The 16,416-nt window shown below is 42.3% G+C and overlaps 1 protein-coding gene across 4 annotated transcripts in view; it reads right to left on the reverse strand.

Annotated features, from left to right (window-relative positions):
• The window catches only part of GXYLT1 (glucoside xylosyltransferase 1), an 89,853-nt gene extending 75,065 nt beyond the window's left edge, over positions 1–14,788 (reverse strand). For all 4 annotated transcript variants that reach the window (XM_087873258.1, XM_034404284.3, XM_087873257.1 and 1 more), the window contains exon 1: positions 12,403–14,788. In XM_087873258.1, the coding sequence (XP_087729384.1) occupies positions 12,403–12,629 (227 nt within the window). In that variant the 5' untranslated portion in view covers positions 12,630–14,788. The remainder of the gene's footprint in view (positions 1–12,402) is intronic.
• Between the last annotated feature and the right edge of the window lie 1,628 nt (positions 14,789–16,416).

Below are 16,416 nucleotides of genomic sequence, written 5' to 3' on the forward strand. Positions count from 1 at the left end.
AATCTGGTTATAAGGCGGTCAGCTTGGATGTTTGTGCTCCTCACCCAGGAAGCCTCCGACAAGGGGTAACCCTTCCACTTAATTAAGTATTGGAGGCATCCCCTATGCCACCTCGAATCGAGAATTCGCTGTACCTCATAGTGAGTGTGGCCCCCAATGACCAGGGGCCCTGGGGGGGTCACCTGGCGCCGGCCTTAAAGTTGACCCCAACACAGGTTTTAGGAGGCTACTGTGGAAAACGGGGTGTATCTTCCCTAGTAGTCAAGGCAACTGCAGTTGTACTATAACCAAGTTGATTACTTTTACTATAGGGAATGGTCCTATAAATTTCGGGCCCAATTTCCTGCTCGGAAGTCTGAGTCTCAAATATTTGGTAGAGAGGTAGACCTTCTCTCCCACTCGAAATGGTCTTTGGGGAATTCGGTGCTTGTCTGCTTGTTTCTTGTAGGATTGTGCCACCTTGGCTAACGCCTTCTTGACGTTCTCCCAGGTTTCTCTCAACATTGCCATCCAATCGGTCAAGCTGACTGAGGAAGGGGGCTCTCTTGGGAACTCTGGCATGGGGACGAAATCCATACCACTCACTATCTTAAACGGGGTTAATAGTGTGCTACTGTGGACAGCATTGTTATACGCGACCTCCACAAAAGATAGGAGGTCTGCCCAATTAGACTGTTGGTAGTCGACGCAGCATCTTAGGTATTGCTCTATCATGGCATTCAGCCTCTCTGCCCCCCCCGTTGGTGCTCGGGTGAAATGCTGAGCTGAGGCCTTGGGATGACCCTATGGACCGTAGGAATTCCCTCCAGAATTTTGCTGTGAACTGGACCCCTCGGTCGGAGATGATTCTTCTGGGTACTCCATGCAGGCGGTAGATGTGTTTCAGGAACAGTTTGGACAATTGGCGGGCTGAAGGTAGCCCACTGCAGGGTATAAAACGTGCCTGTTTGGAGAATAAGTCTATTACAGTCCAGATCACTGTGTTTCCACCACTCCTCGGCAGTTCTACTATAAAATCCATTGCAATCTCCTCCCATGGTCTTGTTGGTTCAGCTACTGGCTGCAGCAGTCCGGGAGGCTTTCCTGGTCGTTTTTTCATCGTGGCACAGATGGTACAACTTTTTACATAACTGTCTACCTCTTTTCTCATGTGGGGCCACCCGAACTGTCTTCGTACTAAGTGCAGAGTCTTTAGGAAGCTGAAATGCCCCGCTGGTTTAACGTCGTGGCTCCTCTTGAGGATCAGGGTGTGTAGAGTCTCTGGGACATAGTGTTTTGTCCCCTTCCATGCTAGGTCATCCCTTTTTGTCAAGAGATGTTGACTGTCTCGAAACCAGGGGTCCGCCAATGTTTTAGTTTTGAGTCTTGTCATCAAGTCACTTGCCAGTTGGCCATGCTGGTCGTGACGTTGCCGTCTAGTGACTACTTGACCCACTACTTGGGTAGAGGGGATGATGGCATTCACCACCTGCTCCCACTCACTGTTATATTGGGGCATCTGGGAGAGGGCATCGGTGAGGAAGTTTTTCTCCCCTGGGACGTGCTTCAGCTCGAAGTTGAAACGATTGAAGTATTGAGCCCACCGGACTTGCCTGGGCGACAACTTCCGTGGGGTCCTAAGGGCCTCCAGATTCTTGTGATCAGTCCAAACTTCGAACGGTCTTTGGCCTCCTTCTAGCAGGTGTCGCCAGGTCAGCAGTGCCCATCTCACTGCGAACGCTTCCTTTTCCCATGCCGCCCATCATCTCTCTGTGTCGGTGAGCTTGCGGGAGGTGTAGCCACAAGGTTGTAGATTCCCTTGACTGTTCTTTTGGAGTAGCACAGCCCCCCCCCATCGCTGGCATCTGCTTGGATGACGAAGGGCTGTTCAGGGTCAGGATGCTTTAAGACCGGTTCCTTTGCAAACATTTCTTTTAGTGTTTCGAATGCCCATTGGCAGGTGAAGTCCCACTGTAGGGGTTGTCCTGGCCGGGGTTTTGTCGCCGGACTCCCTTTTTTTAGGAGGTGCGTCACGGGTTTGGCAATTCTTGCAAAAGAGGGGATGAATTGTCTGTAGAAGTTCGCGAACCCCAGGAAGCTTTGCAGTTGTCTGTGGGTGCGAGGGGGTTGCCATTTTAGAACTGATTGTACTTTGGCTGGGTCCATCTCTATCCCCTCGTTTGACACTCAGTAGCCTAAGTAGTCTAGCCATGATTGGTGGAACTCGCATTTTGACAGTTTGACATACAGGTTCACCCTCAGTAGTTTTTCCAGCACTTGGCGGATGAGGGGTATGTGTTCGTCTATGGTAGTGGTTCTCAACCTTCCTAATGCTGCGGCCCTTTAATACAGTTCCTCATGTTGTGGTGACCCTCAACCAGGGGTGGGTTCTAAATTTTTTTACTACCGGTTCTGTGGGTGTGGCTTATTTTGTGGGCGTGGCTTGGAGGTCATGTGACTGGGTGGGCGTGGCTTGGAGGTCATGTGACCGGGTGGCCATGGCTATATGTATAGGGACTACTCAGAGGGCTGAAAAAAGTCATTTCTGACAGATCCTCACACTTTTGACTGGTCCTCACACTTATGACCATCCTCACATTTATGCCCGTGCAGCATTCTTAACAACCATGTCACTCATTTCACAACTGCTTCTCTTCACCATGGTGACAAAATAGGACAAAAACGTAAAATGTGAGGACAGTCGTAAATTCGAGGACTGGTCAAAAGTGCGAGGACCAGTCAGAAATAACTTTTTCAGCCCTCTGAGTAGTCCATATGCATAAAAGGATACAGCAATAGAGAGGGATGAAGGAAGGGAAGGGAAATTAGAGTAGGAGGGAGGGTAAGAGAGGGAGGAAGAGAGGAGGAGAAGGAGAAAGGAAGAGGAAGTAGGGAGGAGAAGAAGAGGGGGAGGAAGAGAAAGTAAGAAGGAAAGAAAAGAGAGAGGTGGTAGGTTTGAGGAGAAAGATTGCTGTACAATAAAAAAGATGAAAGGGAAGAAAGCCAACCCCAAACAAATATAAAGATATTAAGATAAAAAATGAATTGTTAAACTTTAAAGAATAAAAGAGAACAAATATGAATGAATAACAATAATTAGAAACACACATACAAACATACAATGTATTTTCTTTGAACAGAGTATTTGGCCGGTTCATAAATTTAAACAGTGTTTAGTCATTTCAATTAAATTTACAATTTCTATGTTTCCTTTTTGCCATATTTATTCCTCATCTATTTTTGTAAAAAACCAATATTACCCTTCATCCTCACCTCTAATCTTAATCAAATTCATTTTTTCCCTTCTATTCTATATTATACCCCTTCCCATTGTCATCTATTTTTATATCCATCCTCACATTGGTTAATTATGTAATATTACAGTTGCTTAATATAAATTCAACATTTTAATATAAATCAATTAGTTATATAACTACCTTTTTTGTATATTAATCAATATGAACATGAATATTCCAATTATTTCCATGCAATCCAATTTCTTACAAATCAATTAATTATATTTACCAATAATAATAAACCAAATAATTTCCCCATATTCCTCCAAACCACAATTTAACCATTTCTGCTTTCAACACAATATACAATTAATAGTATCTCAATTATTACAATTCCCTAGTTAAATAGAGCTTTTTTTCTTTTGTGTTTTAAAATCTTGAACTCTCCTCTTTTGCCCTAAATTTCCCATTGTTTGCACCTACCTTTTTTTGTGAGGAAAAAGAAAAGAAATCTGCCTGCCTAATTTTCCAACTTTGCAGCAACAGCAAACTGCTTTGCAGCAACAGCAAACTGCTTTACTTTCAGATTCGTTTTTCAGCATAGCTAGGGGAAAAAAATCAGCACTCTTTGCAAGCAAGCACCAGAGCCCTGAGCAAAACAGCTGAGAGCAAATCAGCTGAGGGTCGGGAGCCAATCTAATCCAGGGCTAATTAACCTATGCTGAAGCTCCGTGGGCCGATAAAATTACAAAAAAACACCAAACCATTTGTTAAATTGCTGGCTCGCCCGCCCCTCGCCCACCACTATTTATTGGCAATAAATAGTGGTGCGGAGGGGCGGGGCAAGCCAGCAATTTAACAAACGGTTCGGCTGCACCACTGGCTATAGGGCGGCCTTTTGAAGCCCCGCGGCAAGAATTTAAACAGTTTTTTTTCCTCTAGCCATCAGCTGGGACTCCGGAGGCAGCAATACATTGGGAGTGGGCGGGATAAACGAACGGCCAGCGATCCAACAGAGCAGAGAGTGAGGGTGAGTGAAGGCATGGGGGGGGGCGAGAGAGGGCTTTGGCGACCCCTGTGAAATGGCCTTTCGACCCCCAAAGGGGTCGCAAACCCCAGGTTGAGAACCGCTGGTCTATGGTTTCCGTATAAATGAGAATATCGTCCAGGTAGACGAGGACCCCCTTATAGAGGTGCTCATGTAGAACCTCATTTATCAACTGCATGAACACTGCCAGGGCTCCCTGCAGTCCAAATGGCATCACCTTAAATTGGAAACTCCCTAGGGGGCAGTTGAATGCTGTTTTCCACTCATCTGCTTCCCTGATGCGTATCCGGTAGTAGGCTTCTCGGAGGTCTAGTTTGGTGAAAACTTTTCCTTTGGCCAGGTGGGCTAGCATGTCCTTCATGAGGGGAAGGGGATATAAGTTGTGTACGCAGACAGCATTGATGTCTCTAAAATCAACAACCAGGCACATAGAGCCGTCTTTCTTCTCTTTGAAGAGGACCGGTGCCGCAATCCGTGGTTTGGCTCGCTCAATGAAACCCCTTTGTAGGTTCTTGTCTATGTAGTTCCACATTTCTTGCATTTCACGGGGCGTCATGGCATACAATTTAGGTTTAGGTAGTTTCGCCCCAGGGATGATCTTGATGGCGCAATCGGCTTCGCGGTGGGGGGGTAGGATGTCACACTCGGCCTCGCTAAACACCTCTGCAAGGTCTTGGTACTCCTCTGGGATTTGTTCTGTCTCATAGGAACTGTCGGATGCGGCCGCCAGTTTCTCTGGTGTACCCTTATAGGGAGGGACCTTTGTGTCGGTGGCGTCTTCCCTTGCTGTGGCGGGAGGGATTGGGGCCCGTGTGTGGGGCGTCTCCCCTGGTTGGAGCGGCAGCGGTTGGGGGCCCTTTGCTATCATCAGCCTGCGGGTTCCCTCTTGCCACCAGATGATAGGGCCCCATTTGTCTAGCCAAGAGAGTCCCAGTATGACTGGATCTGTCATTTTGGGGGCTATTATGAACCGAATCGTTTCCCAGTGATCTGCTAGCTCCAGCTTCACTGGTTCGGTCAGGTGTGTGGCGTAAGTTTCCTCCACTAGGGATCCATCAACTTGTTCAAATTGTATTGGGTGGTTGAGCTTTTTGACTCGGATCCCCAATTTTAGGACTGTGGGTAGGTTAATCAGGCACCTTGTGCAGCCCGAATCTATTAGGGCTTGGAAAGTCCCTTGGGTCCCTGTTTTTGGGGCCATTAGGCGTATAGGGAAAAGGGTGGATGGGTCCACTCACCATTGGGTCATCTTCACCCTTGTCCTCGCTGTCATACGATTTCGGGGATTGATTTCCATCATCTGGGATCCCCCTTGTTTCGGTCAGGTGGGCGAAGACCTCTGGACCCTGGGGGACTTTCCGTGGCACACTGGTAGCGCGCTTGGGCCCTCGTTCCGGTCGTGCCTTGGGCGGTGGGTCTGGCCTCCGCCTCAGGGTTCCACACGCTGCTGCCAGGTGACCAATCCCCCCACACCTGTAGCACCTCAGCGGGCTCCGTGGGATGATTGGCCTCTGGGTAGGCTGTGGTGCTGTGGTTTCTCGTCTACTGGGTGGTCCCTGGTTCGGTTGGCCTCTCTGCTTGCCATCTGGTTGCTTTGACATGTCGTTGGCACGCAACCCTCTGTCGACTTTTATCGCTACTCGGAACCATTCGGAAAGTCGGTTCGGGATGTCCCGATAAGCGGTCACTTGGGCGATTCACTTGTCTAGGCTTGTTCTAAAGAAATACACCAGTAGTCGCTCTGGTAAGGGAGGTAAGGTCCCAATGACTCTCCTGAATTCACGGATATGCTCTCTGATGGGCCTCCCCTTCTGCATTAGGTTCCTGAGCTCGTCCTCCACATAGGGGTCCTCCTCTGCCTCCTCGAACTGGGCTCGTAGTAGTTGTAAGAACCCATCTGTGTCTTGCAGTTGGGGGGGGCTGTTCTTGTAGAGGGCTGCTGACCCACCTCCTTGCTTCTCCCTCCAACCCTTCTGAAATGGCACTCACTAGGGCTCTGGGAAATGGGTAGAGGTGTCCATAGCGCTCGATGTAGATCTCAGCTGTGTCAAGGAATTGAGCTAACTGGTCTGGATCACCATCGAACTTCCCTCTGAAATGGGGTGGGTCCTCCCTCGCTGCCCTCTCCTCCCACTGTGGGACTCTGTAAGCCTGCTCTCGGTGCAGCTGGTCCTCTTCCTCATCTCTCCTTCTAGGGTAGGGAGGTGATGTCTTATCTAGGCTGCTCTGCTTGCTGTGTAAGGGGGGAACCCATGGATGCATCTTTGGGCTTCCTCTCCTTCTGCTGTGGGAGGGGGGAGGGCTGTGCTTCAGTCTACGGCCTCTCGGTTCAGCAGACCAAACTTACTCCCCCTTCTCCTTTGGCCTGCACGATGGCCCCTTCTCCCGAATGATGGCACGGTCAAATTTCTTCTTCAATTCATCTATGGGGCTCTCGAGTGGCTTCCCTGAAGCTTTTCGGTGCCTGGCCTGCTGACAGTCCCATAGCCAGTCTGCCCTCCCCAATTCACTTAGGGCTTTCCCCTTCCCCTGAACGCTCGGGAAGGGAAACTCAGCCTCTGCGGATTTTGGCAAAGACCACAGATACTCATCTTTTCTCTTCTTGGTTTGTGGCACGATCGTCTGACTTTGGCTGTCTTGCAGCTTTGCTGGAGGAGGGAGGAGTTGAGGCTCTGTAGCATCCAAACTGGCTGGGATCAAGACTGGCTCTTTTCCAGTTGCCTGAATTAAACTCTCTTCAGACAGTTTGCTTTCCGCCATGACGTCCAGACTGCTTCTCCATTCACTCCATATATCTGGAAGGGAGCTGGAGGTTTGGAGGTCAGCCAGCTTGGCTTGGAAAGGAGTGTTGGCTCTCTGTCAGGATTCGGTGTCGTCTCAAATAAACTGCATTTCAAACAAATAGTCCTTGATCAAAATCTTTCATTTATTAGGCACAACAATCGAATCTCTGACTCAGTTGCAGCCATCACTGACTTCCTGGTCCAAACCCTCCCTTTCCTTTCCCCACTGCTCTGTTTCTCATTGGCCATCTTCCAAGTCACTCTGCTGTTATCTACTACTTCAGCTCAAAGGAATTTCCCCCCTCCCAACCCATCTCCTAGGGGATAGTATCTCCAGGGAAAATAAGTAGGTGAAAAGTCAAGCGTCCTCTTGCTAGATGCCCCCACCTTCTTCTTCTTATGTCAGCACTGGAGTGAATGCAGCTTGGAGTGCTGACATTACTGACAGTAATTGTGGACATTACTCCGCCCATCGATACTTAGGTTAACAATTCTACCCTCCAGAGCTGTTGCACATTGCTCCATTTCTCTGTCATACACTTTATCCAGCAGTTTCCCTGCAACATCTGCTCTGCTGGGTGGACTGTATCCTGGTCTCAGTGACTGAATCATATTAATGAAATCTGGGTTCTCAGTCAGACGGAAAGAAGAGTTCGTTGCATAAACAAACTGGGCAATTTTTTCATCAATTAACTCTTTTTCTAATCTGCTAGTTTTTATCACAAACTTATCTATGGTGGTTCCAGGAGGGAAGGGTTTTTTCTTTCTTTTAGGTGATAGTGATATGTGGCTGTGGGTGTCTGATGATGATGATGCTAATGAAGCACTATCCTGGATGGGTAACTCTGAAACTGTAGAACAGGAGGATGGTAATCTTGAAGGTGGATAGTTTCCAAAATCCATGAATTCCCCTAAACAAAAAAGTCAATGCTGTTATTTTATTGTTTATACAATTTCTACTTATTGTACACAGCACTGCCCCAAAAGGAATATTTGCTTTTCTTCATAACTGTACCAAATGACAGTAACATGCAGTAATAATAAGAAATATAATTTTGCTCAAACATGACAGTTCAAGGCAGTCTTTAGAAATATGATTCAATAAAAATGTTTACCAACCTGAAGATCCTGCCTGTTCAAATGTGTTTCTTTGGTCATCTTCATCATAGCACTTCTCATGATGTTGCCTCATTCGGGCCACCAGGCCTTGCATTTCTTTGTTGCGGTGTTTGCAGTTTGCACGCATGCCTGCCTTACCGATAGGTAAAGGAACTTCATTAAAATATTGCCAAACTGGGTCTCTTTTACGGCCTGCTGCCATTATAGGTTTTTTCCTCCAAGGAAAGAATGTGATAAACCTCAGGTCATACACACAAAAAGATCCAAAGACTTGTCTGTCTGTGGCGGTGCAGTATTGTGCTCAGAAAGTTTCACTTTCATTTTGTACTGCTTGTCTGCTTGCCCCTTCCTCCTCACATTAGTTTCACTTTCTTCTTGTGCAGATCTATTCCACTCCAAACAATCAGAAAAATATTGTTTCTATTCTATTCACTGAACTTCTTGAAACTTAGCACTGAAGGGGTTGATTCTGTATTCATAGTTTGTAGAACAATAGGATTAAGGTCTTTTTGTCAACTCTGTTCATGTTATAACATTTTTGCTGTGAAGTAGAGGCATGTGATCTCTGCTGAGTCAAATTCAGTTTTGAGAACTGCAAAAGTAAACCAAGCATCTGTGATAATATCTTGTAGGCAGAGAAACTGCCCAATAATGTTACAAAAACCTCTGGAAGAGCATGACATTGTGAATGGATTAATGGAATTTATTTACCAAAAAATTTAAACATATACAGCCTTATTCTACATAATTAAAAAACTAATCTTTATTTCATGATGGAATAACCTTTGGATGGTAATATATTTTCCTCAAAAAGCATTTTATTTTAAAAAATCCGATTTAAATAAAAAAAATCTGATTTAAATAAAAAAAATGTTTTTTTATTTTTTTAAAAAAATCATTGATTTTTATCCACCCTGATGGTTACTGCATTCATTTCTGAAATGCATTTTATATATTTAGAAATGCAGTAGCAATAGACAATACATTGTCCAACTGTACTTTATAAAAAATACTAGCAGGAATACAGGCACTAAAAATATAATTTAAATTCTCAGTTAGTATTTTACAAAAAAATTTAAAATTCATTCCTATGTAAGCAAAAAGCAAAAGCATATAGTTTATTTTAGATGATGATTTCTATGATGTAAAACAAATGTGCTTCCACTAATTAATGCTAGAATTGCATACTCCACAAGAAATAGGGCTGAGAAATGTAAATGGAATTTTTGTTCCTCTCATTATATACTTATACTTAAGTGGCAACACCAAGCTTCATTTGCCCACAACAACCCTTTAATCAAATAAAAGATATTGCTGTCATAAAGCAGTTAGTGAATATTAAGCCAATACTCCCTTTAATAAAAGCCATCTGCTGAAACACTTGAACTGGAGACAAACCGTCCTTTGCCATTTCCAAATCTTATGGGCTATCCTATATATAAAGCATCTCATAAAATCAAAAGATGAAGTTTAAAATTGACAGCTTTACTCTTCAGAACTAAAAATTTCATTTCACTTTAATTATAAAGCTCAAACATGTTGTAAAAGTTAGAACTGAAAATACAATATTGGGGCAGGAATGGGATTTTCAGAGTTCTGCATATAGTAGGTGGAATCAGAATGACCTCAGGCAAATTTCCTAATTTCATGTTAATGTTTGTATAATAGATTAACTCTTTTTCTACTAAAAAACAGGAACAGCATTTATCACATTGCATCATGTCTTTCATGTAACAAAAAGTAGCTAAATAGATGTGTAGAACATGATTATATTTCAGTAAACAAATTTAATATCAAATCTTATTTTACACTTAAGCAATCAACAATCTTAAAATGCAAAGTCACTTCGGAGTACTATGTATTTTAATTTCCAAAGTATAATGAGGGAAATTAATGTCTGGAAAAATTCTTGATTAAATCCATGACTACTTTCAAAATTTGCAGGTGTGAAATAGCAGTTGGATTTAAATTTGATCTTTTTATAACAAATATTCAACAAATATGCAACATCATGAGCAACAAGACAACTCACCTGCACATCTTCAACATAATTGTGTATACTTCATAACACAAGTAATCAAGATGTGGGCTCTTTCACAAAAATCTCACAATGTCACGTTTCACTAACATCATTTTCAGTAACATATTTATTGCTTTACACTATAGTGTTATTTGAAGCCTAGTTTGAAGTATTTATTGTAAACCATAGCTGGGACAAAACCTAAACTATAACCAAATGAGATAGAACTTTTAAATTAATCACTTAATTGAACATGTGAATAATCTTTCAAATAAAAAGAAAACGATTTACAAATTGGGAATTTTCCATGTTGTATTACAAGTGGGATTTTTTTCTGTAGTTCACGTTATAGCAAAAATGTGATAGTAGCCGCAAAGGCATTCAGATTCTTCACGACTCAAGCAGAATATTTAAAGGGATTCAAAATTTTATGTCTGTCCACTGCAAATATGGTGCTGCAGGAGTCATATACAGATAGTCCTTGACTTACAATCACAACTAAGATCGCAATTTGTTAAGTTGTTAAATGAGTCATGTCCAATTTTAGGATCTATTTTGCTATAATTGTTGTGAATCACTGCAATTGTTAAGTGAATCATGGTTGTTAAGCAAATCTGGCTTCCATTGACTGTTCGTTGAAAGCCAGCTGGAAAGGTCCAAATGGTGATCACATGACTCCGAGACTGCAACTGTCATAAATATATGCTGGTTGCCAAGCACCTGAATTCTGATTACATGACCATAGCGATGCTGTGATGTTGTAAGCACAAGGACCAGTTGTAAATCACTTTTTTCAAATCCATTGTAACTTCAAATGGCCACTAAATGAATGGTTGTAAATCAAGGCCTACCTGTACTGCAACATTGTGCCCCCCAACTTGAGATCTGCAGCCACCCTTTTAGCCTTGCAAAAGGGCCTAAAGACTTGGCTCTGACAAGTGGCCAGGGACCCCAGTGGAGGTGGGTCATTCTGGAAGTGGTTAAGAACTAGATAAGATTTCCCACCTTTCCCCATGTACATCTTTTGCTCCCTTCCTCCCCACTTCTGTCAAATTTAACATAACTATTTGTTTTAATATTTTACATTGATGTTTTATTGATTTTGAGCCACCTAGAGTCAGCTTTGGTGAGCTGGGTGGCATATAAGCTTAAAATAAGTAAGTAAGTATGTATGTATGTAAATAAATAAGGCACAAACTCTTCAATCCTAGCTGAATGTCTATGGAGATTTCTCAGTCATCCAGGTCATGGTTGTCCTAAAGGTACTTTTTTCAAGAGGCAACTGGACTTTCTGGTTTTTCTTTGAAGATGTTTTGCTTCTCATCCAAGAAGCTTCTTCAGCTCTGACTGGATGGTGGAGAATGGAAGGATTTATAGACCTTGCAGACGGCTGGTCATTTGCATTCTTTTATCGTTAAGGTCACCTGGAGGTTTATCTGTGTCATCAGGGTCACCTGAGTAGTGCAAATAGGTGTGGATCCTTCTTGGAACCCTTCAAAGGACTGTGTTGTAGACTATAGATGTTGTATCTTTCCCCCTGTTGAGAGGGCTGTTCAATATTGACATAGATTGACTCTTTGACCGCTTTCAAACCAGTGGAACTCTGTGTCCAAAATGTGGACTTTGCTGCCTTCAAAACAGCGGCTTTTGTCTTTTAAATGCAGATGGACTGCTGAATTTAGTCCTGATGTGTTTGTTCTCCTACCTTGTGCCACCTTTATGAAGTGGTTGTTTTGTTTCTCTGATGTACAGATCTGCACATGGCTCACTGCACTGTACTGCATATACCAGTTGCTCAGTTTGTGTTGTATGCAGTAGTGGTATATGCAGTACAATGCAGTGAGCCATGTGCAAATCTGTACATCGGAGAAAGGAAACAATCAAAGGTCGATGGGAGAATCTAAAAGTCGGTAATATTCTTGTTAATATTCTTGTTCCTAGTTCTATTAGTTAAAGTATTTTCATGTAACAAATATTTGGGGATCTATAAACAATCTGAAACTTCATGAAGAGGTCGATAGGACATCTTTGCCTAGGATCTATTACTGTAGTAGCAACTCTTAGCAAGGGACCACCTTGCGGGCTTTCCTCTCTTTCTTAGGTACCCAGCCATCCATCCGCTCACCGCTCATGAAAGAGGGAACCCCCCCACTCAATTTAGGAATATAGGAAGAGCCCCTTTCTTTCCTCCTCAAGCTTAAGAGACGAGTTATATACCTCTCCGGCTCCGACCGCCGGTATCTGTCGTCGCGGCCTGCGCTTCCCGCCACAGCTCCCAAGCGCGTGTTGCCGCCACTCAGCTGCCTCCGGACTGGAAAGGCGGAGTCCCCCTGGCGCCGGGGCGCCTCCTGTTCCAGCGACAGAGCCAGTTGGCTGAACGCGTAGAGTAGCGAGCACAAACCACAACCCAGGCACAGTAACACTACTCGCGTCAGCCGCCGCATTCTCCCACGGCCCCGGCCGCCAACTGAAGCCGGGGCCTTGCCGGGAAGCGCCAATCCCAGCGGCGACCGGCAATTCCGCCGGAGAGTAAGGACGCGTCCTCAACCCCTTTGAGAGACTCGGAAAGGCGGCCGACACCGCAAGAACGACGACGGAGCCACTTCGGTTCCCAACGCTGGACGAAAAGGAAGAGTGGGAGAGGCCTCCGAGATGGAGGAAGGCGGCGCCAGTTAGGTGGCTGGGCCTAAGCGAGGAGGAGCCGAGCGGGAAGTGGGAGTTGTTGGGCCTTGTGGCTGGCTGCTTGGGTGGAGCTACGAAGACTGCCGAAGGCCTATCCTGGCAACGGGGGAGTTGAACTAGAGATTCTGAGCGACAGAAACACTTCGGCTGTAGGGCAGCCGGAGATTGAAGTTAATTAAAGCAAAAACGGCAGAGGAGCTGGTTCTATTTAATCGACAACTATTGCCTTTATCCCCAAGAAACAGTGCATAAGGTGAACGTTCTGTTATCCCCCAGTGCAGTTACTTGGAAGCCGAGTAATCTGAATTAAAATTAGGAGAGCTGTTATGTTATACTGCTCATAATGGGTTGCTTTTGATCTAGTATTTTCAACCTGATCGGCAACAGCTCTAGAATTTCTGGTCGGGTTTTTTTTCCCTTCCCAGGTAGCAAACATTGACTTTAGATCGCCTGCATGCAAAAACGTGCCATGCTCTTGAAATAGGACTTCCCGTCTAAATAGGTCCACTATAACATGATGTGACATTTTAATGTTCTCATGCATCATGCCATAAGAATTGCTGCAAACAAAATTGTGAAGAAAGTTATTTTTATCAAGATGCTCTTCTGCCAACACATAACGTCTATCTGGAAGATAAAAACAGACGTTAACAAAAGACAGTAAAATACAGTACAGTATGAGCCACTGCCCAACATCTCTGGATGGCTGTTTTATATTTTATGATAAACAACATCTTGAATTATTTTTTGTAAATTAGTAATTTGCTTGAGAATGCTTTGAAGGAGGGGCGCTACATAAATTGGCTTCCTTGGCATTGCAAGAACTGATAAGTAGAAAGCTGCAACCTCTTTTGAACATTGTGTTACAGTAAACTTTAAAGGAGAGGGCAATTACTGATTACAATCAACATCTGTCTCTGAAATGTTAATCATGACCCTATTGTACAAAGTTGTTAAGCATCTCTCGTTCTCTCTGTAATAATGAAAATTATGTGTTGGCAGTGTTGGTATATAAGGGTTCATGAATTGAAATAGACATGGTAACAGGTCAGCCAATGAGGATGGCTAGGAGCCTGGGCGTGGCTTAGGTTCACTGATCTATATATATGTATGAGTGCTTCTGTGATTCTATAGCTTCTGTGATTATTGATTCTGTACTTCTGGATTCTGAGTTCTGGTTCTAGCTTCTGCTATATGGTATTGTATATAAATAAGTTTCTTATATAAATGAATCCTGCTGAATTGTTTACTTTTGTGTGCTGGTTGGATTGCTACAAACTCTTTAACAGTCAAAAAACAAGATCAACTGATAACTGGATATTCCATAAAATAGCTTTGTTTTAGAAACACATTTAAACTGTCTAAAGGAGTATTCTTTCAAAAGAAACCAATTACCCTATTTCCAGTAAAACCAGAATTTCATCATCTCATCACACTGACATGCTGAGCAATTAGTTAAAGAGCTAATTATAGTGGAATCATAAAACCATTTTCCTCATGTTTTATTCCATTGAAAGCTGTGTCATATGGTAAAAGCCTTCAAAAACTTACTGATGTCTGATGAAGTTTACTAATTGCTGGGTGATTTTGGGAATGGGCATATTGGCAGTTGACAAGCATGCTGCTGAGCGGGAACAGTTTCAACAAACAAAAAGGAAACCTGTTTAACAATAGGATGAAGTCTTCATCAAATATATGCCAAAGAACCAAATTTAATTTTGTATTTATTGTTTAATTAATGAATTATGATACTTTAATAACATCCTGGGTTTATTTTAGAATAAAATCAGATATATTAGCCTTTTAGGTAATATAAATCAATATTCTCCATGATTGGGTAGAGAAAGTGTGATCCTAAATTAACCATCAGAATAAAATTTTGAAAGATGGTATCTTCTACAGCAAGAGATTCTCTTTTTTTATTCTGACATTCTATTTTTGTCTCCTAATTCACTTAAGAATATTTTTTTAAAAAGTAATTCACCACTAAATTTATGAGCAACAGGGAAAAAAACCCCTCTTCTCCCTTCCCTTGTTTTCTACAAATATCAGAATATTTTTGTAAAATCTTACACACTGAATTTTGATAGTCTGTGTATAATTGAGTTTAATAAAGCAAGTCCTTTCTTCTGATCTATTTGGAAGAAATATTTAATTATTTAAAAAAGGAAATTATGGTATTTCTTAAGGAAAAGTTAACATATTCCTAGTAAATGGACTCAGTTATATTCAAATATTTTGGTACAGCAAAATGTTTCAGATATTAGTGATCATTTATAATTCTCAGTACTTACCATATCAGTTAATCATATAAAATATACTAATATCCAATAAAATAATTTAGATCTTGAAATAATAATTCAAAATAATTTATTGATTTTTGGTTCCTTTAAGTGTTAACTTCTGGTAACTGCCTGAACTAGGCACTGCAGTCTTCTTGGAAAGATTTTGGAAGTGATTTGCCATTGTTTCCTTCCTAAGGGTGGGATAGTTGTTAAGTGTGAGGACCAGCCGTAAGTCGCTTTTTTTCAGAACTGCTGTAACTGGATCATGAAATCTGAATACATGGGATACAGAATGAAATGTTTGTTAGATTAATATCCTACCTGTCCTTGAAGAGCTCAAGGGAAATCCAGGGATTTTCCACCGATGGAAATGCTTGCTTTCTGCAACCAAGAGGGAAACAATGCCTCCTCTCCTTTGCATTTTCAAATGATATTCTGAATGTATTTTGGAACATGTGTATCTTAGGTTACAGGGAGAGCAAAAGTCTTTTATATGGCACAGTATTGGATCATAGCTCATTCAATGGTACAGGCACTCAGAAAATAGCCTTTGCTGTGGCAGCTTCAATTACACCGCATCTTCCCCCAAGTTAGATTAGTCACTCCCATCTTTTAGAACAACAAAAACAGTACTATTCTACATAGTGTTTGCATAAGAAGGTTTTAATTGTTTTAGCGATATTTGAGATATGTTAGAGAAATTTATTTTTCTCTACCCAAGTCAGAAGTGTAATAAATCAGATAGTGTATACATTTTTGTAATAAACAGAGCAACCCAGTGTTTTTATATAGTAATAACTCACTGGAAATAGCCAATGGAATTTTTTAGGATTGTATACTGCTTCTAATGAAAAGGCACACCTAAGAAATATTTACATTCACTTTCAAGCTTAATTTGATATAGATGTCATATGTCTTAAATAATATGTTGCTATGTTAATATAATGTAATATGTTATATTTATAAATAAAATGTATTTATATCCATTTATAAAGATGGATATTACAAAAGAAAATATTCTAAAGAGGGATTCTTGTAAAGAAACTATGTAGAATTTAGTTTTGAAACATATTTTGCATCAAAGAATCCAGTTCCTGCCATCCACAAGCTGAGCTAGCAACACTAGAGAGTTGCTGCAGTCACTGTCAAGATGACTGAATCATATGGACTGATTGGGTATCTAAAGTAGCTTCCTAAATACTTGTGACAAAATGAATAACTAGACATGCCAATTATGTAGTTATATCACTTGTAGATTTCAGTT

This window comes from Pantherophis guttatus, chromosome 7, assembly GCF_059756535.1.
Source record: "Pantherophis guttatus breed Tessera chromosome 7, ASM5975653v1, whole genome shotgun sequence".
NCBI classification, from domain to species: Eukaryota; Metazoa; Chordata; class Lepidosauria; order Squamata; family Colubridae; genus Pantherophis; species Pantherophis guttatus.